Below are 22137 nucleotides of genomic sequence, written 5' to 3' on the forward strand. Positions count from 1 at the left end.
ATGGTACTGGGGTGCTTTGTGTGGCGCTGTAATCAAGCAGAATACAGAGGTCAGGCAGCCCTATCAGCCTGTCAGCACTTCTCATAGTAATCTAAGGAAAACATACTGCCTAGAGCACGTGTGGTGCTGACAGGCCAAGCATTCAAGCAACTACTGAGTAAAAGTCCACATTTCACCACTATGGGGGGGATTGGCTGCCTTGGTGGTGATTGGTAGTCTCTGAACACAACCTAAAATATTGCATTCCATTTTAACTTCTTTTTTCTGCAGCAGGAATGAAAAACATATGAATAGTGATTTCTGGTTCATTTATAATGGCAGTAGTAATATTTGTGCACTTCCGCGTGGTTGTGCTCCGATCCTCACAGCCCTTCTGTTCCAAAATGGCGCTAGCTACATCACCTGACCATCACCCAGCCTCAATAGGTGCAACAATCGAAAAATATATATAGGGGGTAGCATGAGACAAAATGCAAAATTGCTGCAATAAAGTGCTTTTATTTTTATGCCATACACGGCCGTCGTCCTGTATGGCATAAAAATAAAAGCACTTTTTTTGCAGCAATTTTGCATTTTGTCTTGTGCTCCCCCCTAAATATATTTTTCGATTGGACATTGGCTGACAGTGCGGCTCTATTGCTGGAGGTCTGATGCATGAGGTCTGGAAGGCTGGGCGCAATCTAGTCAATAGGTGCAACACACAGGCCGACTTCTGCCCAGTTGCGCCCAATTAAATGCATGTACAGTCTGGGTCATTATGGTGAATCAGAAACAACTGCGTCAGGTGCATTGTGCTGGAATCAAAGACCTGATATTTCTAGATAATCTTGTGTTGTTTATTATTCTGGCAAACATAAAAGCCGCTCTAATTGTAGCTTCCTTTATGTACAAAGGCATTAAAGGACAAAACAAACAACCTTGCAGCCTGTGGAGCTCATATCCTACTGCCCAGACCTGAAAATCTGCTGAATTCTGGAGACAGAACATGTTTGTCATTGTTCCAGTTAACAAGTAAGGGCTTTATTGGCCTGGGGAATTCATTGTACTCATGTGGACATAACAAATGCACAGGAATTGGGGAGGGACTGTAGGAGAATAATGGTTTATAGGTGCCAGTAATGTCTGTTACCTAAACCAGACCTGGTAAAGACAGAAAGCCCACCCAAAACCAACATCCACACTGACTTCTCAGCACATACATTATGGGTAGGATTCGTGGTGAAAAAAAAGAGATAATTCTGGTATTAAAAGCAGCTTTTTGCAACCCTTGAACCACAGCAGGCAACCTTGCTTTATGGTAGAACAGCATCTATTAGAACAGAGAGAAAGAGCTTTGGCCACTAGCAGGAGCCCTTGCTCAATCAGACTGTTTTTCACATTGCATTGATTGCATTGATTGCATTGATTGCAGGGCAACAATTGTAATGCATTCAGATCCAAACCCTGAATGAAATGAACTTACCCTTTAAAAGTACCTATGTGATCAGTAGCTCAGTAAAGGTAACACTGTTATTTTCTATTTTTAGCTTGACTTGTGAAAAAGAACAAGAAAACCTACTGATTTCTCTCCACTTTCAGGATCAACCGCCTTCCTTCTGATGTCACCAGTATTTCTCCCCGGTCTGGAGTCCCCTGTAAGAAATATAAAGAGGTAAATGTTTAGAAAAAGATATGTGCTTTAAATGAGTTTAATTCTCTGATAAAGTAGAATGGTATATAGCTTTAGGGCTCTGGCACACGGGGAGATTAGTCGCCCGCGACAAATCTCCCTGTTCGCGGGCGACTAATCTCCCCGAGTTGCCATCCCACCGGTGAAAATGTAAGTCGCCGGTGGGATGGCACACACGGCGGCACGATTTCGGTAAATCGCTGAAAATGCCTCGCGAGGCAACTTCGGCGATTTACCGAAATCGCCTGCGCAGCGTGTACCATCCCACCGGCGACTTACATGTTCGCTGGTGGCATGGTAGTTCGGGAGATTAGTCGCCCGTGACAAGGGAGATTTGTCGCGGGCGCCTAATCTCCCCGTGTGCCAGAGCCCTTAGGGTGAAGACACACTGGGCTACTAGTAGCAGCTACTTTTTCAAGGCTACTAAGCTCCAAAAAATACTCTGCCATAGACAATACTGAGAATTGCCTCTGCTTAAACGCTAAAACACACGTAGAGACAATTATCACTAAATGACCAGCATTGTCTTTTGTAGTAGCCACAACAAGTAGCTGCTACTAGTAGCTCTGTGTGTCTTCACCCTTACAGCACTGATGGCTACCTATAGCCTTGTACGGTTTTCTACAGCTACTATCAATCTGCTGCAACAAGGTGGGTTACCTACAGAAGCAATTATGTTAATGCACAAATAAAGATGTAATTTCCCTCAGACCACAAAACCACAACTACCAAGCAGCAGTTTTAACCTTTACTGATCTGATACAGTTACCATAATAAAAGAAAACATCTGATTGCTGGTTGCTATGTGTTAAGGTGGCCATACACGGGCAGATTTCAGCTGCCAATTTGGATCCAGTAACACCAAAAACTGAAATTGTAATTATATCAAAATGTACTGTTGCCCTGCACTGGTAAAATCATATTTTTTATGTTTTTATATTTACAGGTATGTGTTTATATAAATAAGCTGCTCTATAGTGGGGCAGCCATTAAAGGAACAGTAACACCAAAAAATGAAAGTATATAAAAGTAACAAAAATATAATGTGCTGCTGCCCTGCACTGGTAAAAGTTGTGTGTTTACTTCAGAAAGTCTACTATAATTTATATAAATAAGCTGCTATGTAGCCATGGGGGCAGCCATTCAAAGGAGAAAAGGCACAGGCACATAGCAGATAACAGATAAAACACTATTGTATTCTACAGAACTTATCTGTTATCTGCTATGTAACCTGTGCCTTTTCTCCTTTTTTCCAGCTTGAATTGCTGCCCCCGTGGCTACACAGCAGCTTATTTTATCAATTATAGTAGTGTTACTGTAGCAAACACACCAGTTTTACCAGTGCAGGGCAACAGTGCATTATATTTTTATTACTTTAAAGCTCTTTCATTTTTTGGTGTTACTGTTCCTTTAAAGCTGGAAAAATGGAGAAAAGGCACATAGTAGATAACAGATAAACACTGTAGAATATAATGGGGTTTTATCTGTTATCTGCAATGTAACCTGTGCCTTTTCTCCATTGAATGGCTGCCCCCGGGGCTACACAGCAGCTTTGTTTATATAAACTATAGTAGTGTTACTGAGGCAAACACACCAGTTGTACCAGTGCAGGGCAACAGTGCATTATACTATAATTACTTTTATACACTTTCATTTTTTGGTGTTACTGTTCTTTAAAACGTTTTAAAAGCCCTTCATTTTTTGTTAGTTTTTTAATGATTTCCTTTCCTGACTCTTTACAGCTTTCAAATGGGGGTCACTGATCCCAGCAGCCAAAAAACTATTGCTCTATGAGGCTACAATTGTATTGTTAGGGTTTATTACTCATTCAAACCACTGCCTGGTTGCTAGGATAATTTGAACCCTGGCAATCATAAAGCTGCTGAACAAAAAGCTAAATAATTCAGAAACCTCAAATAATAAAATTGCAAATTGACTCAGAATAGCACATCATACTAAAGGTTAATATAAAAGTGAACAACCCCTTTTAATAAATGATATTCTTAGGGCATAAATACCAGCAGTTATTATTTATTAACAGTGCATTCTGTGTTTGGTTTCAGCCTTAATCCTTGGGGAAAGCCCCCCACAGCTAACAAAAGGGTCCAGGGTTTGATATCTGAAACTTTTGGCTGCAAAAAGGGGAATCTCAGCAGTCACTACTCTCAGAACATCAGTAGGGGTTGTATACATAATAAGGCTGGCACAGATATCTGTCTGCACCACTCCATTATGCTTAGCAGCATGGCCTTCCCTTCCACTTTAACCAGTTGTAAACCACAAGCTACACACACACCTTCATTTCCTGCCCTTTGCAATGAGGCACCCAGACTAATGACTCAGCCCTAGCTCTTTCTGCTGTGCAGACTCCACATGTAAATTCCATTTAGGCCAATGGCACCATAAGTGGCAGAATATCCCTAGTTTCCTCCCCTTCTGCAATAATGCAAATTGGTGGTTGTGAAACATACAAGTTGCCTCACAAGCAAACTTGTACTACTTGGGAAACACGAAGCATATGTTTCCCCTACATGAGAATTACATAACTGCCGGTGGGAAAGCATTTTTAGGAGACTACCCACGGTATTACAGATTTACTAAGGCCAACTAATCTCCTAGTGTGCACCCATTGCACTTAGGTCCATGGTAGACGGGGAGATTAGTCGCCCGCAACAAATCTCCCTTGTCGCAGGTGACTAATCTCCCCGATATGCCATCCCACCGGCTTGAAAGTAAATCGTGGGTGGGATGGCATACGCGGTGCCGCGATTTCCCGAAATCTCGGAAGTTGCCTCAAGAGGCAACTTCGCCGATTTCGGCACCGCGTATGCCATCCCACCGGCAGTTTACATTCAAGCCCTAATACTTCTAGGGGTGCCTGTACTAGGGGCTCTGCCACTAGGCTACTAACTTTACTTAATGTCTTGATCTAAGGGTGAAGACACACAGAGCTACTAGTAGCAACTACTTATTGTGGCAACTAAAATAGACAGTGCTGATCATTTACTGATAATTGTCTCTACGTGTGTTTAAAGGTCCCCATACACGAGGCGATTTCACTCGTTGTGCGACGAACGATTATATCGACAAACGAACGTATGGCGATCGGGTTTCCATACGATATGCCATCCACGGGCAATGATAATTTGCAAAAGATTTCATGGTATCATTATCGTAAAATACGTACGATCCGTGTGCGGAAGCGGTATTTATTTATGTTCGTTGACTTCCGTTGCTTGCAATCATGACATGCGCAGAGAACAATCGTTCAAAGACAAATGTCTGACACTCACACCAACTGGCAGATTTTATCGTTAAACGACTAAAATCTTTAAACCTGGCCGATCAATTTTGGGGACGATAATGGCGGGTCGATTAGTGGGCCGACGATCGTTCGTACACCATCAACTATACGATAACTTAACGATAGTATCGGATCGTTCAGGAATCAGTCGTTTGACAGTAAAAAATCGGTGTCCCGTGTATGGGGGCCTTTAGTTGAGGCAATTCTTAGTATTGTCTATGGCAGGGGATTTTCTGGTGTTTAGTAGTTATGAAAAAGTAGCTGCTACTAGTAGCCCAGTGTCTTCTCCCTAAGGGCAGTGGTACATCGGGGGATTAGTTGCCCCGCAACAAATCTTTGTTGTTGCAGGCGACTATTCTCCCCGCAATGCCATCCCCCCAGGCTAGAATGTATATCGCCCGTGGGATGGCATACGTGTCCCTGCGAAGTTGTCTTGAGAGGAAACTTTGGGTGACTGCGGGACATTGCAGCGCCGCGTATGCCATTCCACCGCCAATTTACATTCTAGCTGGGGGGATGGCATTGCTCACTCACTTTACCACGGTTATGATAAACTTTGATTATTGTAGTTAAAAGCGTTGTTGAAGCAGAGACGCTCTCACAGAATCCACAGCATTGCAACCACACCCCAGTATTACTGTCAAGCCTGACTCAATATACTGGTGTAAAGCGTTAGTCAGAAAGCAGCTGTGACTAACCACTTAACCTCATCCTTAATCCTCATCCTAAATCATCCTCCGTTTTAGGGGCAGATTTATCAAAATGTGAGTTTAGAGCTTAATACATAAAAACTATTCTGTTCATTCCCATGGGATCTTTAGAAGCATATTTATCAAATGGTGAACTAACTTTCACGCATTGGGTGATTAGCTGCGGAATCAGTCTAAGGGACCCATATCAGAAGCTAGAATCGGCCCGTGTATGGGGACCTTTAGGGCTCTGGCACACGGGGAGATTAGTCGCCTGCGACAAAACTCCCTGTTCGCGGGCGACTAATCTCCCCAAGTTGCCTTCACCTGCCATCTCACCGGCGGAAATGTAAGTCGCCGGTGGGATGGCACACGCGGCGGCGCGATTTCGCGCAAATCACCGAAAAAGCCTCGCGAGGCAATGGGATGGCAGGGGAAGGCAACTCACGGAGATTAGTCGCCCGCGAACAGGGAGTTTTGTCGCGGGCGACTAATCTTCCCGTGTGCTAGAGCCCTTAGTGTAAGACAAATTTAATTAGGCCAACATACTCCAGTCATCTTATCTTTCAATTAGCGATCTGGAGCACAAGGGCACAAACAATTGGATTTGGTTACATGTTTGATACAAAAATGATAAGACATTGTCCTTCTTATGCTGGCCATACACGTGGCGATCTCACGATGTTTCGTACGACCGTCGGTCGCACAAAACATCGTCAGATCCGCCACACACCATTCAGGGCTGAATCGGCAGGTAAGGAGGTAGAAACAATAGGATTTCTACCTCCTTCTGCCGATTCAGCTCTGAAGGGAGAATTTTGGTCAGGCGCCTTCTATGGCGCCCGATCAAAATTTTCTAACTTGGCCGATCGGCGAGCCGACCGATTTCAGCAGCTTCCTGCGATATCGGTCGGCTCGCTGACATGCCATACACGCACCGATTATCGTACGAAACGAGGTTTCGTACGATAATATCGGTGCGTGTATGGCCACCTTTACGTCTGGGCCAGACTGTTATCACTAATATGCATGTGAAGGATTCATTGACCAGGTTTTCTGTCCAAAAAACCCCTCAGTGATAAAGGGATCACAGGGCATCTGTCTAAACTGCTTCCCAGTAGTACAGCAATGGATGGCTCAAGCAGCCAGACCCAAACAAACTGCCTGACCATATTAACCCCTTGTATAGACAGCAAATCAGACTGACCTGCTGGACTTCAGGAATTATTCCCATTACCCAATCTGACTGCACGCTACAATTCGACTATAGAGATTATACTGTCCCTTTAATCAGCATATCCTAAATTTCCAACTGATAAAGATGCCTCAGTTACATTTCATGCCCCTCTCTGCCCTTACACCCCTTCCTGCCATTACAGCCCCAAAGGCTTTGCCAAACACAGCATCATCTCTTATCAGTTTGCTGCCACAGAGAAATCCTGTCCCTTCGGAGGTAAAGAATAGCTGTGGGGGAAAAGGCTTTGGGATCCAAGAGGGAAAACAGAAACGTCTGCTCAGCAGAGCAAAGTGTGAATTATCCCTCCCGGAGGCCTTTGTTGGCCAGTGAGACTGGAACAGGACAGCATGTCATTTGCGTCTCATCTGGGATAATATTATCTCTAATTATGGGTTTTGGGGGGTACGTTAATGAGCTGTTCTATTTCCTTTCGCTGCGGTGGGAATTCAATAATGGCCTGGATAAAACTGGCCAACACATCAAAGTGCTACTATTTTAACTCCCGGTGTACTGGCTGCCGTCCATTCCAGTGACCACAACAGTAACCTTCTGTATGCAATAGAATATACCCCTTATCGTGGTATAGCTACCAGCTGGGTGTCATGGGCAGCGCCACACACAGTTATATGCCTAAATGAATAAAGGATTTCTGCACAGGGCAGAATGAGGCTGCAGGAATGAACCACTCCCTGCCCCCTTTAAAAGAAGCAGCTAGAAAGAGAAGCCACAGATGTGCATTATAAAAAGGGCACCCAAGGTGATGGTATTATGGTCGAATTCAGCAAATCAACATGTTGTGTCAGTGGTGTGGTTCCTGTTTAAATAGTGTTTTTCCTGCAACAGGAAGGAAAACTGTGGTTGTTGCTGTTTGTCTCCGGCAGGTGTCAGTTTGTATAGTTCTGCTTAATCTTAACTTTCTTTTCTGGCCTTAACTTGATACTGTCAAGATCCGGTTTGCCGCACAATGACCCAGTCGGCTGGAGATGCTGTTTACATCACCCTATTAAAGGAATACTGTCATGGGAAAACATGATTTTTTTCAAAACCCATCAGTTAATAGAGCTTCTCCAGCAGAATCCTGCATTGTAATCTGTTTTTCCCATGGGGCTAGCCATATTCTTCATTTCCCAGGGTGCCACAGCCATGTGACCTGTGCTCTGATAAACTTCAGTCACACTTTACTGCTGCGCTGCAAGTTGGAATGATATCCCCCCCCCCCTCACCCACAGCAGCCAATCAGCAGAACAATGGGAAGGGAGCAGTAGGTATCAGAATAGCACTCAATAGTAAGAAATCCAAGTCCGGCTTGGGACTCCTCCAGTTACATGGGAGTAGGAGAAACAATAGGTAAGCTGAAAGCAGTTCTAATGTGTAGCGCTGGCTCCTTCTGAAAGCTCAGACTCAGGCACACTTTACTGCTGCGCTGCAAGTTGGAGTGATATCCCCCCCCTCACCCCCAGCAGTCGATCAGCAGAACAATGGGAAGGGAGCAAGATAGCAGCTCCCAGTAGGTATCAGAATAGCACTCAATAGTAAGAAATCCAAGTCCGGCTTGGGACTCCTCCAGTTACATGGGAGTAGGAGAAACAATAGGTTAGCTGAAAGCAGTTCTAATGTGTAGCGCTGGCTGAAAGCTCAGACTCAGGCACAAGGCACTGAGATGGTGCCTACACACCAATATTACAGCTACAAATACATTTGTTGGTTCAAGAATAAAATGTTAAATGGTAGAGGGAATTATTTGCTGTGTAACAGTGTCATTTAGAAATAAAAAGTACCCCACAAAAATCATGACTGCCCCTAATAGTAGCACCCAGGCTGGTGCAGCTAGCGTACAAGTGATGCCAACTATTGAGGCTTACTATAAACTTCAGTGCAGATTTGGAGCATCCCTGCCCAAGATTCTCCACGCCATGAGCCAATTATTTGCTTTTTTACATGTTAGAGAACTGAATCATTATAAAACAATGATTTCAGGCCTGGATTTGTGGAGAGGCCACAAAGGCCCGGGCCTAGGGCGGCAGAAGTTTAGGGGCGGCATGCCGCCCCGCCGCAAGAAAATTTTTAAATTTGGCTCCCATACGGAGCAGACGGGACCTCTCCCCACTGCTCCGTATGGGAGTTTAAAGTAGCGCATGCGCACTGCGGGAGGGTTATCGCGCGTTTGCGCATGCGCACCGGGGGGTGCGTAATGCGCAATGCGCACGAGTGGAGGGGGGGGGCGACGTTACAGGGGCGGCCTCGGGGCGCCCAGAACAGAAATCCGGCCCTGAATGATTTGATACATTAAGCCCACGGGCCTCCACTGGGCAGCCCTAATTTATGGCATCCCCTTGGTACGGGCATATGTCAGTCAGCAGAGAACACGCCTTATGCACCATAGCCATAGACATATTTCAGCACATATTCATACAGTTCCGGTACAGTTTTGTGCCCAGCTATGTGCTGAACTCTAAGCACCACTAGGAAGGTGAGCAATGCAGTTACAATCTCCCTTTATCTCTAGGTTTGTACAAAATGCCTGCCGAGAGTGAAAGCAGCTGTGCTATGGCAGCTATAATCCCAGATCCCTCTCTGGTTCCAGTAACAGAGATTAAGCCAACAGATACTATGCTGTGAAGTGTGATAAGGGCATGGCTAGAACCAAAGCCCAGATAGCCAGGCATTCTTATTCTCACCTTTACCCTTCTATATCCCATGTTTAGTTTATTTCTGGGGGGTTTAAAGAGATACTCGACCCATTTAGCAATGCTCATTACAACCTTTAAATCAGCCCATTACACTGAAACTGTTGAAAAGTCCTGGGATAGACCTGGGCTCCAACTGTAGCTCCAAGGGATTTTTGCTCAATTGCAACATCATTTTATCTGCTACTTTGTCCATGTAGTATGAGAAATAATTAGCCCTCTATTTATAAAAAGTTAAACAGCCCTGAGCTAGATCAACGAGAGCATTAGAACTCTCCAGGCCAACCTGTAACCAATTAGGGTTTAAGTTGACCTGTATTCTTTCAGATATTAGAATGTTCAGTATACTAGACAAAGCTTTAACCAATAAAAACACTTAAACCTTCACAGGGCCAAACTAGTCTAAAGCCAATCAGACCATGAAAATAGCATGTACTTTAAAACCTGATGTCTACCAATAATTAGCATCAAAAGAGTTAGAAATGGAATATAGAAATAGAAATATGGAATATTTTGTTTTATTTGGCATTTTTTTTATTCCTAAACTGGTTTCATCACCATGTACTTGTGCAAGAGTTAATTCTGAGTAACAACGTTGGGTTATTTCCAGCACTTTTACTCATTTCATTGCAATGTTTAGAGCTTGGTTTTGTGGCTCTGCTAGCAATGGACCGGCCAATTGATTTCACCAAATATGGGCAGCAGACATATTTAGATAATATCCTTCACAATTCCACTTTCACATTGTCACACAGGCGTCCCCGTCTGATTGTTGGAAGATGCCAATACAGTGAAATCACTGCGCGAGCCCTGGATGCCACAGTATATGTCTGTATTTATACAGGATCGGCCAATAAATGAAGCAGATTTACATAGTATGACATCAACGATAAAAATAAAGGCAATGAAGATAAACAGGCTCAAGAAAGAGAGAAACTTCCTGGGAACGATAACCAGTTATTAATGGTAAGGCGGATTGTTCCCTACATCTAAGGATTACTCTGAAGGATTGAGAAAGAATTTTTAAGGACAGAGGGTCCAGAGAAGGGCAACTAAGCTGGTAAAGGGTATGGAAAGTCTCAGTTATGAGGAAAGACTGGCCAAGTTGGGGCTGTTTACACTGGAGAAGAGGCGCTTAAGAGGTGACATGATAACTATGTATAAATATGGGGGGCATCGCCAACATGGCGACCTGAATAGAAGTGCTTCTTAGAGCTCCGGGCACCACATCCTGAAAACAGCAGCAAACATCGAACTCTCCAAAGCTACTTCACCCACCCCAGCTGCAACAAGTACCCCCTACATAATGGGAGGCAGCAAAACCCAGAAAAGCAAGTCCAAAGCGGCGGCCAGGCAAGAACAATTTGCCAGGCAGGCCCCACAAAATGGTGGTGACCCCAAAAGCAGCCAGGCAAACAACAGAGACTCACCCTCTGTGCCACAACCAGAACCCGCAACCCAACTGCTCCTGGACGCAATCACACATCCCTCTACACAAAGCTAGAGGATCTATGTATAAATATATAAGGGGATCATATAATAACCTCTCTAATGCTTTATTTACCAGTAGGTCCTTCCAACGGACACGAGGGCACCCACTCCGTTTAGAAGAAGGGAGGTTCCGTTTAAATATTCGGAAAGGATTTTTTACTGTGAGAGATCATATAATAACCTCTCTAATGCTTTATTTACCAGTAGGTCCTTCCAACGGACACGAGGGCACCCACTCCGTTTAGAAGAAGGGAGGTTCCGTTTAAATATTCGGAAAGGATTTTTTACTGTGAGAGCTGTGAGGGTGTGGAATTCCCTCCCCAAGTCGTGCTGGCTGATACATTATATAGCTTTAAGAAGGGGCTGGATGGATTCTTAGCAAGTGAGGGAATACAGGGGTATGGGAAATAGCTCTTAGTACAAGTTGCCCCAGGGACTGGTCCGATTGCCGTCTTGGAGTCAGGAAGGAACTTTTTCCCCTCTGTGGCAAATTAGAGAGACTTCAGATGGGGTTTTTGCCTTCCTCTGGATCAACTAGTAGTTAGGCAGGTTATATATAGGCATTATGGTTGAACGTGATGGACGTATGTCTTTTTTCAACCTAACTTACTATGTTACACTAAAGGGCAGCCATGGGTTTTTTGAGGGCATCAAATGTGGAGTTAAGATAGGGTATCACTAAGTGTGCAACCTCAGAGAGGGTCCTTGACCAGAAAATGATAATGGATAACTACAATTTACCGACACAGCTAAAGGGCATTTCAGAAACAGCTTGAGGGTTGTACAGTTGGTAATTATGGGTGGCATGTCTTTTATATGGAGTCTCCATCAGCCGACAGGCTCTTCATTTAGTGCCACTTTTGGATTATCCTCCAATTAGGCATGTCAGCAAGACCACCCTTGTGTTTAATCTGCTGTACCTAAGGGAGGGGAGGAGGGGTTAGTACAGTTTTCAACAACTAAGAATAGAGAAGTGAGATGCAATACAGTGATTCACTTCTTGATAACTCATCCTGTGCAAAATTTTAAAGAGCGCATTTCCTGCTCTGATTTCCTGTCCAACTTACAGGGCCTACAGAGCCAAAGACCAGGGATAAAGGCCACCAAAATGGCAATATCAGCATTTGGCTAGCAGCAAGAAGAGTTGCAAATCTGCAGATCTTTTCCATCATCATGTAATACAAGATGGCCCACGAGGAACAATGAAAAAATCATCCCACTATGTATGTATAACTTTATTTATAAAGCACCACAAGGGTACGCAGCACTGTACAATCTTACAAAATTACACACAGGAAGGACAAGTGTTATAATAAATACAATAAATATATATAAATGCACAGGGAATAAGTGCCATGTGGTATGAGACACAGTAGGAAAGAGGTCCCTGCCCCGTAGAGCTTACAATCTAAGTACACTACATGTAAACAGTTGGTTGTGAAGGCAACCGTAAGGCTGGTCCATACACGACATGATTGTTTTTTTACTTAACGACAAATTTCTGTGCAATCCAACAAAACTGACAAATTACGGTCAGTGGGCACTTAACAATCGTACATCTAGCGATCTTTCATCGATTGGGCAGGTTTAAAAATTAGCCAATTTTCCATCGTTCAATAGTTTTGGTCAAGCAGACAGCTACCAACCTTCAGCTAGACAATGTCAATAGAAATGGTGGTTTTTCGTTGATGGACAAGTCCTACTTTTAAATGATAAACTTGGTCGTACGACAACAAAAAGATCTATACGTGTATGGCCACCTTAGCACTCCATCGGCTTGGAGAAATGGTGACAATGTTCTCGTTCATGGGGTTTTTTTTGCCTCCATGTTTTACATGAGAAGCCAAGCTCAGTATCATGGAACAAGAGCTCAAAAATATTAAGATGAGGAGCTAATGCAGGCAGAGCCAACCTTTTATACTCGTGAGCCACATTCAAATGGGAAAAGTGTTGGGGAGCAACACAAGCATGAAAAAAGTTCCTGGGGGTGCCAATAAGAGCTATAATTGCCTATTTGGTAGCCCCTATGTGGACTGGCAGCCTACTGGAGGCTCTGTTTGGCATTAAACTGGTTTTTATGTAACCAAAACTTGCCTCCAAGCCAGGAATTCAAAAATGAGCACCTACTTAGGGGCCACTGGGAGCAAAATCCAAGGGGTTGTTGCCCCCGAGCTACTGGTTGGGGATCACTGAGCTAATGTAATAAGCCACAATGAGCTCTGCTTTCAACATAAAGCATGTGGACCATGATGATATTTCTTACTGAGGTTTCCAAAACCTCACACTGAAAATCCATCTAGTGTTGCCCAAACAATAGGCAAGCAAATTCCTCGTTTAACTATAATTACCCAAAATGGACTGTGCATTTAAACAACAACACCCAGCCACCTACATGCACCAGAGAAAATCAATGGTTTTTGTTATTGCCGATCAGCTATAGTTGTAGCTGGACTTTAATGGGGTGCCCAGCTTGGCATGAAGACTGCACACTTCAATGGCAAACAGAGGAGCAGGAAGGCTGGATAGGGGAAATATCAGGGGGAAGGCAAGGACAATTTTTCCGCACAGAGCGGGAAGGGTGGGAATGGGCAGAGAGACAGGATACAGGGGATTGCAATCATAAATCAGATAACATGACAAGTGCAGCATCACATCGGCCAGAGGAGACCATCTATGGAAACAGATGTGAGGGTTATATCGACCTCCGCACAGAGAAACGGCCTGCTATAAGAAAGCCGCCAAGCTTTCATCTCTGATTTTGCCCACACCCTGTCAATGCTCAAGCAAAAGGGTAGGTTTAATATGAATTCTTTCTGAATCCTCAAATGTTGAAATCGTCAGTAAATATTTAGAACATTTATAAATGGAACAAGTGTTGTGTTTCTGGTACCTGGGTGCCTTCAGTCCTCGTGTGTTTATTTTGTCTCTGCCAGGTAGGATTTATTATTTGTAACTACAGACCTGCCTATTTAACAAGGTCGGCAAGTGAATCATTGTCCTATTTGGCCACTTGAGTCATGGACTAAACTCATGGATCTACTGTTAAGCCATCTGTCTAACCCTGACCAGATGTAGAGTTTTGGCCCAAAAAGCCACCAAGTCTCTAAGTCAGCATTGTCTCTAAGTCAGCACGAAGAACCCCTTTTATTTTCTCATGGTTCTTATAACGAAACCTCATAAATCTATGCCAACACAAATATTTGTCTGCACTAAGTACAGTTTCACAAGAACAGTCCTATACATTTACTCATAGCCTGCAGAGTTACTATAAAACTATGGCAGCATAGGGATTCCCCTGTACTAAGCACAATTCAGCAGGAACAGCCCCTAAGTTTGCTCACAGCCTGAACAGAGAGATACCATAAAACTATGTCTCCTCTTTTATATCATTATGATCAATAGTCTAGCAGAGTTAGTTTTCTAGACAGCGTCGGACTGGGCCGCCGGGGCACTGGGAAAAAACCCGGCCCAAACCCGAACCCCCTGGGATCCTTTGGTCTCCCTCCCCTGATGCGCTGCAGATAAGTTTCATTTAGGCACGCTCGGGGAAGAGGGTTCGGAGGGGGCCCCTGCAGGGGTGGGGTGTGAAGGCGGCGGGGGCCATTGGGGGGTGCAGGGGCCCCTGAGGCAGAAGCCCCGGTGGGTCCTGCACCCCCAGTCCGAGCCTGGTTCTAGATGTTTTTGTTGGCTCTGCTGTACATGGCAAGTAAAGTGCCAGGTTTTTATTCCCCCTCCAGGAAAGCACAGGTGGGCAGTTTCTTTGGGGCCTGGGATTCCTCTTTTCAGATACAAGTCATATAGTGCTGACACTTTCCTGGCTGGAGTAAGGCAGGTTTGTCTGTTCAGCCTTCTGGAAATGAGAGCTCAAGCTGTTACGCTGCAGAGCATCTGCTTTCAGTGTTCACTTTGGTACAGAGATCATTGTAGAGAACTGGCCAAGCTTGGCCTGCAGAGCTGGACTGGGTTCTGTCTACTTGTAATGACTGTTAGAGAACTCTGTGTGCTACTCTCTCCGGCAACTGAACCCACAAGAATAGGTGAAACCACACAGGAGTGTCAGAGACCTGCATGGAACCAATTTTTGAGACTCGGATCCGACCCAAACCCGCGTCCCAGGCCCACTACCTGCATTTTTACTCGCTTTGACCTGCAACAACTGCCTCATCCGCAACCCAATCCGTGACCCGCTCACCACCATTAAACAGGAAGTGCTGTTGCTGCAAACTGGAAGTGACATCATCAGAAGTGGGTGGGGTAGAAAAAAAAAAGCTTAAAAAAAAAAGTAGAAGTAAAATATAGATAACATAGGTAATATAAGTAATATGGATATTAAGTTTTTTTGGGTCAGTGTTCCTATTGGATAGGGTGGCAGGGTTGGACTGGGCCGTTGGGACACCGGGAAAAATCCCAGTGGGCCCCGGCCCTAGTGGTCCCCAGCAGCCCAGACCCGACCCTTGCCGGCCCTCCCTCTGCCTGACCGTTTCTCCCCTGATGCGTTAAATTTACGCACCGTCAGGGAAGGACGTCGGGTGGGGGGGGAAAGGTTAGGGGACTGCACCCCCCAGTCCAACCCTGGGCAATGGCCACACTTAATGTGTAGTTGCCTTCTTGCAACCCCAATACGGGGCAGGAATACAAGTGGCAGTGCCATCCCCCTGTGCCACTCTGCAAATACATATTCTAGTATATTCCTCCAGCCAATATCCTGGCAGAGGTTAAAACTCTCACCAGCAGGGTGGGCAACGTGCAACTACAACCCTGACCTACTGACTGTGCATATCCAGACGGTTCCATAGAACCGAGAGAGGTTTGAGTATCTCCGTGGATATCATTCTTCTTGTTAGCGCTGCCTGGTGGGAATAACTCAGGAAACCAAGTCAGCACTCGGATGTCTGTATAGTCTGAAAAGTGAGAACACCCCATGGCGGCAAAGGCAGAATCCGTCCAACTCTTAGGTGTCCAAGACTCTCCTCCTGGCACAGAACCGGATTCCCAGCACAATGTGAGCCGAAAGGATTTATCTTTACTTTGCATTTACTTATTTCCCTATATTTAAACTCTCAAACATGCAAAACATAAAGTATTAGCTGAAGATATTTCCAGATTTCCCAGTTCCCCACAGGCTTGTGGTGGGGCGGGGGGGGGGAGGAAAGTTGGCGTCTCAGGCAGTTTGTACTTAAACAACTTGGCCGGCTGATTATCTAGCTCTATAAATTGATAAATAGCTTGTGCTTAAACATTTCACCACATTGCAAATGACTTGAACGTCTTTGTCCAAAACAGCTGGGGCGGCTTTGCACTTGGTTATAGAGGAAGCAATGAGGGTTAAGAGTAGGATTCTCATTTCAAACATAGCATAGAATGGTTTGTTTGACTTCCCCTCTGCTTGACATGAAGGGGGAAAAAAAGCACCTAATTACTAGCAGATGCGCCTTTCACAGAGAGGCCAGCAGACGAGGGCCTTGCACTAATCCCACTGCCCGACACGAGTGGTAGACCTTGGGGGAGGGAGGCGATGGAACTTCTTGGGAACCATTAGGATGCCGGCCACATGTTGGTCGCACCATTACTAGCGGCTTCTCCCGTACTGGGGCAGAGGGGAGATGGACTATGGATTTGTAAGGGCGTGGGATCACTTTAAATGTTACTTTGCACTCAAGTGACCCTGATCATGATTTCCTATTGCTCATGGCCCTGTTTAAGTCCTCTCCTACCATTCTTCATTGTCATTTTCAAACAAATTAGTAGGGTCAATGACCCCAGAAGCCGCTACATGAGTAAAAATCAAGACCAACAGTAATTTTTTTTTCAGTGTCACTGGCTACATCCTCCTTAATTTTTCCCAGCTCTCAATGTCAAACATAGTACAGTAACATGTCTGTCAATTGCCTGCTGAACTGAAACTGAATGCAGTCTGGCCATTGCAATATGGATGTTTTTTGCACTTTGCACATTGTGTTCTATTAGGGACCATTTGAGAAGACAAAGGCAGTGTGCATGGTGCAAACAGGGGCCACAGTTGGCCATATTTTGGCTCTTTTTGTGCCTGGATGTGCAACTAAACCCTGATTTTGTTGTCTATTTTCTTCTTATCACAAATAGTGCCGAAGAAGCTTTTAAGAAGTAATCCAACAAAGCTCCTCTTTTGAAAGTGGAAGGGGTTAAGCCGAAGCCAAGAGTTAATGGTTTCTTGCATCAGACTGGAGCAGAAGGGAGGTCAGGAATGGTAAGAGAGTCCCAGGGTAGGGGATCTGTTTGCAATAAAGTCTCCCCAACCTTAGAATTACAATAACATCCCTCTGCCTGCTCCAGCAAACACAACAGGGCCGTGTTTGGACAGACATGAGCTGCGAGAGGTGGGGAACGAGGGAACCAAAAGCCTGGGAATCATTTCCATATGTGCTCCCAGTACTCACTGCGCAATCGCGCCACTTACAGCTATCTTTATGCATGTATGGGGGTATAAACAGCTACTGGCGTGGGGTTGGCTTTGATCCAAATAGAGAGCAGTCATCCCAAAATGAAAGCTGCCTCATTTCCTTTTGTGCCAGAGGGCAATAAGCATGATTAGGTCACAAGTAAGGCTGTAGCAGTGAGATGTTCCCACTTAATTGCATTAAATAACTGTTTAAGCAGCAGCCATACGGATACTATGAGGTTACTTCTCAGTAATGGAGTTGTTTGATTATGTACATGGTTTGAGTTCTGACCCAGTTCCTCGGAAAAGCAAGTCAGGAACATCTGCCAAGTTAAGGACTGATAGTGATGGAAGGCAAGCAACATGGCACCAAGAGATACCACTTCAGCTATTATATTGCATATGGTGCCGGCGGCACAATCTTCTCATGCCCCAATACTCACTGGAGCTTAAGGTCAATAAGGGCACCCTAACCAACACCAAAATAACAGAGTAATTGCCCCTCTAGGAGACTTCTTTTTCATTGCACCTCAAATATAGCATTACTGTATGTTTTCAGTGGCTGTAGCATCATTTCATTTGGGTGCGGAACGACATCAGCCCCATAGGTAAGATATGAGACTGTGCTCTAGTGTCCCGTGACAGATGTATTGAAATAAATCCTATAAAGAGAAACCCTCAATGTTGGCCGCAAGTCTTCCTCTCCTTCACGACAGTACAGAATGATGAAGGGGGGTTATTATTGTAGAGGATATTGTACCCATCTGTCTCTGATTATCACACAGGCGTGTCTTGTTTAAACAATTTCCATGGGGATCAAGAGCGGAGCTGTGTAAGAAACCATTAAACAGGGGAGGGTAAGGGTCCTGGGAAAGTCATTTCTGACTACAGGTCTGCCCCCTGTGCATGCTGGGCTATCCCATAATCCAACTCCCTAGGAAAGAATGTTAGCACACGTCTGAAATGATTATTTAATCAACTGAACAAGCTAAGATAGGCGCAGTAGAGCCAGTACATATAAGCAGCTGATAATTGGGTTTCCTCTGACATCTTCCTGCGTGTGCAGCCTGAAATCCGTTATTAATGAGCAGCACTGCCGGCTGGAGGGCAGCAGGAAATGCTGAGAGTCAGACAAGCAGAGACAGATATCAGGAAATGATCCCTGTCGTTAAGATTCTACAGTCAGCAATGTACTTTTCCCTGTAATGACCAGCTCTTCCGCCATCATCAGCTTCCCCTCAGTTCAACTCCCCATAGCACTCTGGCACAGAGCGTACAAACACTACAGTAAATAGGCCAACAGCGAGAGTAACGGCACGTGCGCTTGTTATCAGTATGCAGCTGACAAGACACCAGAAAATGTCTTATCCCAGTTAGGGCCGTGACAGACGGGGAGATTAGTCACTGCACGACAAATCTCCCTTGTCACGGGCGACTAATCTCCTTCGTCGCGGGCAACTAATCTCCCCGATATGCCATCCCACTGGCTAGAATGTAAATCGCCAGTGGGATGGCATACGCGGCGCATGGCTGAAATCGCCAAAGTTGCCGTGAGTGGAATCTTCAGCGATTTTGCCGCCGCGTATGCCATCCCACTGGTGATTTACATTCTCGCCATTGGGATGGCATTTCGGGGAGATTAGACGCCCACGAAAAGGGAGATTTGTCACGCGGCGACTAATCTCCCCATGTGTCACAGGCCTTAGAAATAATAAGAACACTTAGGTCCATGTCTTTCACATGTACAATGACCCCCAGCTGTTTCTAAACTGGATACAGCAATACCCAGAGCAGGGGTCTCCAACCTTCTTTACCCATGAGAAACATTTAAATATAAAAAAAAAGTTGGGGCCCAACACAGGCATGAAAAAAGTCCCTGGGGGTAACTAATAAAGGCTGCGATTGGTTATTTAGTAGCCCAATGTGAACTGGCAGACTACAGGAGATTGTGTTTGGCAGTACCCATGGTCTTTATGCCTCCAAGCCAGAAATTCAAAAATGAAGACCAGCTTTGAGGCCAGTGAGAGCAACATCCAAGGGGTTGGTAAGCAACAAGTTGCTTGGGAGCCACTGGTTGGGGACCACTGGCCTAGAAAGTATGGCCAACGATGGGATAAGGCCCTACACATGGGTGCCCAAACAGAGTCAGTTGGCAGATGAGTGGATCTAGCAGGGTAAGGCCACCTTTACACTTGGAATTGACATTGCGTGCTGGTTGTTTGTACTTCCAATCGAAGATGAAGATATTCTGCAAATAAGCCAATGGGGTCTTAGTCACTTGTCTGGTCTTGACTGCCAGCTGAAGCTCACTGCCAGCCCAGGGCAGGGAACGCCAATACAACACACATTTCTACTCTGTGCACCTCTGCAGCAACCCACATCCCCAGACTCTTCCTACATTCTTGCACTCACTCCTCCTACATAGTTGGTTTGTCTCGCCACTTTGTAATACAGAACTCGTTTCAATCAATAAACAACTGCACAATGATAAATGGGATGAAAGTAAACTACTATAAACTGAATCTGTAATACACATTGACGGTGCAGCACACATTTCTCTTCCATGAACAGACTGTAACGCTCATAAATATAAAACATTTTTAGTTATTTTACATTTTCTTATTAAGCAATGAAAGCAGTGTTTTATAGGCCACACACTCTTTTTTGTATAAATGGAATTTTTTAATGTCGGAGCTTGGTTAGTACATATAATCTTGCAGTTTTGTACTCACACTGACCTTATCCAGCAGCTCTACTGATCTCTTAGCTCTTTCATTCTGTAGCCAGAGGGCAGTCACCCGCTCTCCTTGGTGGGCCCCTGTCATGGGAACAAGCAGACATCATGAACTGCTCCTGAAGAAACGTCATCAACGTATCTGCATTTGTGTCATATAAGGGAGGAACCAAGGCTTCAGGTAATTTTCTTTTATTGTATGACATAATTTCTCTCCTAGATTGTAAACATCGGAATAACCATAATGGGAAGCTACTACCATTGTAGTTACTTTTCTTAGCGCTTCCATTCTGTAGCTAGAAAGCAGTCTCCAGCTCTCTTTGGTGGGTTTATGTCATGGGAACAAACAGACATCATGAACTGCTCTTGAAGAAACGTCATCAACGTATCTGTGTGCCGCATATGTTTTCCCACTGGTGATTTACTTTACTGCCAGGGGGAAAGCATTTGCTGGAGATTAGTGGACCCCAGTAGCAAAGATTTATTGAAGACTACTAATCTCCCCATGTGCCAGTACCCTATAAATCTGGAAGTAATATCATTTATCAGAACAAATAAGATGGCTGCTCAAACCATATCAGGTTTGTATATTGATACAAGCCTCAGTTTATACAGCCGGTTGGATCTAACTTAACATCCCACTTTTAGAGATAATCTTGATATATGTATAATTTCGGGTGCGTTCCAAGAAAGCTCAGAAGGCTTAAACTACTGGTTTCCTGTTTCCTGTCCCCCCACCTATCTAACCGCAAACTCTATAGTGCAGAAAAACAGCTGGGGTGAGAAGTTAATATCCCCTATATATTTCCTAAGAACATGTATACCACATTTTTGGGCTGGGTTTACTATACTTCCATAATCGTTCAGATAAATATATAAAATGAAAGATTGTTCCGGAGGATTAGGAGCAGCGACGATGGCTGTATGTCTAAACATCAGTGATTGCTCAGTCCCTGATAGTATAACTGCCCTGCATACTAACCATGGAAAACATATGTTGAAAAATAAAACTGATAAAAAGCAAGAAAATAGAAGGAAAGGATGTGTTTTCACAGGGCGACTGCTGCATGGAGGACACAGTGTTGCATAGAGGTCCCTGAGATATTCGGTACGTCTCTGGCAGTGGATGTGCCATTGTATTAGTTCAAGCCCTACTTGGAGGTCCAACCTTTGGTCAAGCCAACGAGATGGATAAAAATATAGAATAACATTGGTGTGTCAACCATAGTTCCAGCAGATATGTTTCCACCACTAATCTCGGCCTCATTGACCTTCAGGTGTATGTAGGAAAGCAATGGGCTTTCTCACCAGTTCCCACCAAACTGGCATTCAGGCCGTGCCCCCCTTGCAGTAGCACCAAGCCCCCTCAAGGGTGCCAGCTCCACAGCTTAGGAACTGCTGCTCTATGAGATACTGGTATCCTTCTGTGTTTTTGCTGAGTTTTTAAGAGTCTGTTCCTGCAGTTCTGCACTTGGGGAATCATACGCCTCTATTAATGAGCCACTTGGCAGAGCAAATTTCCTCCTGTCCTGTAACAGAATGCAGGCCTGCCAAAATATCTGCGAGTAAGCGCTCCGCAGCTCTGCTCGTCCACCCACGTGCTGTTATAAGCAGTTACCTAAGTACCCCCCACTCTATAAACCTCCTCAGTACCAATCATCCTCCCACCCGGGGTACTTTCCCCCCCATCCCACCTCATATACATTCTCATAAACACAACATATGTACCCAAATATTCCGTGCTCTACTATCGCTCCCCTAACCCCCATGTGTTTATGACTGTGTGCTCCCCACTTAAGTAGTCCCTAAAGCAGTGTTCCCCAACCAGTGGCTCAGGGGCAACATGTTGCTCCCCAACCACTTGGATGTTGCTCTCAGTGCCCCCAAACCAGGTAGTTATTTTTGAAT

At 44.8% G+C, this 22137-nt stretch overlaps 1 protein-coding gene across 2 annotated transcripts in view; it reads right to left on the bottom strand.

Annotated features, from left to right (window-relative positions):
• adam33 (ADAM metallopeptidase domain 33) overlaps nucleotides 1–22137 on the bottom strand; it is a 61273-nt gene that overhangs the window by 21778 nt on the left and 17358 nt on the right. The window contains exons 2-3 of one of the 2 annotated variants that reach the window (XM_012963957.3): nucleotides 20228–20313; nucleotides 1559–1632 (exon numbers count right to left, since the gene is read on the bottom strand). In XM_012963957.3, coding sequence (XP_012819411.2) covers nucleotides 1559–1632; nucleotides 20228–20313 — 160 coding nt within the window. 2 annotated transcript variants of the gene reach the window in all.

Source organism: Xenopus tropicalis, chromosome 1, assembly GCF_000004195.4.
Source record: "Xenopus tropicalis strain Nigerian chromosome 1, UCB_Xtro_10.0, whole genome shotgun sequence".
NCBI lineage: Eukaryota > Metazoa > Chordata > Amphibia > Anura > Pipidae > Xenopus > Xenopus tropicalis.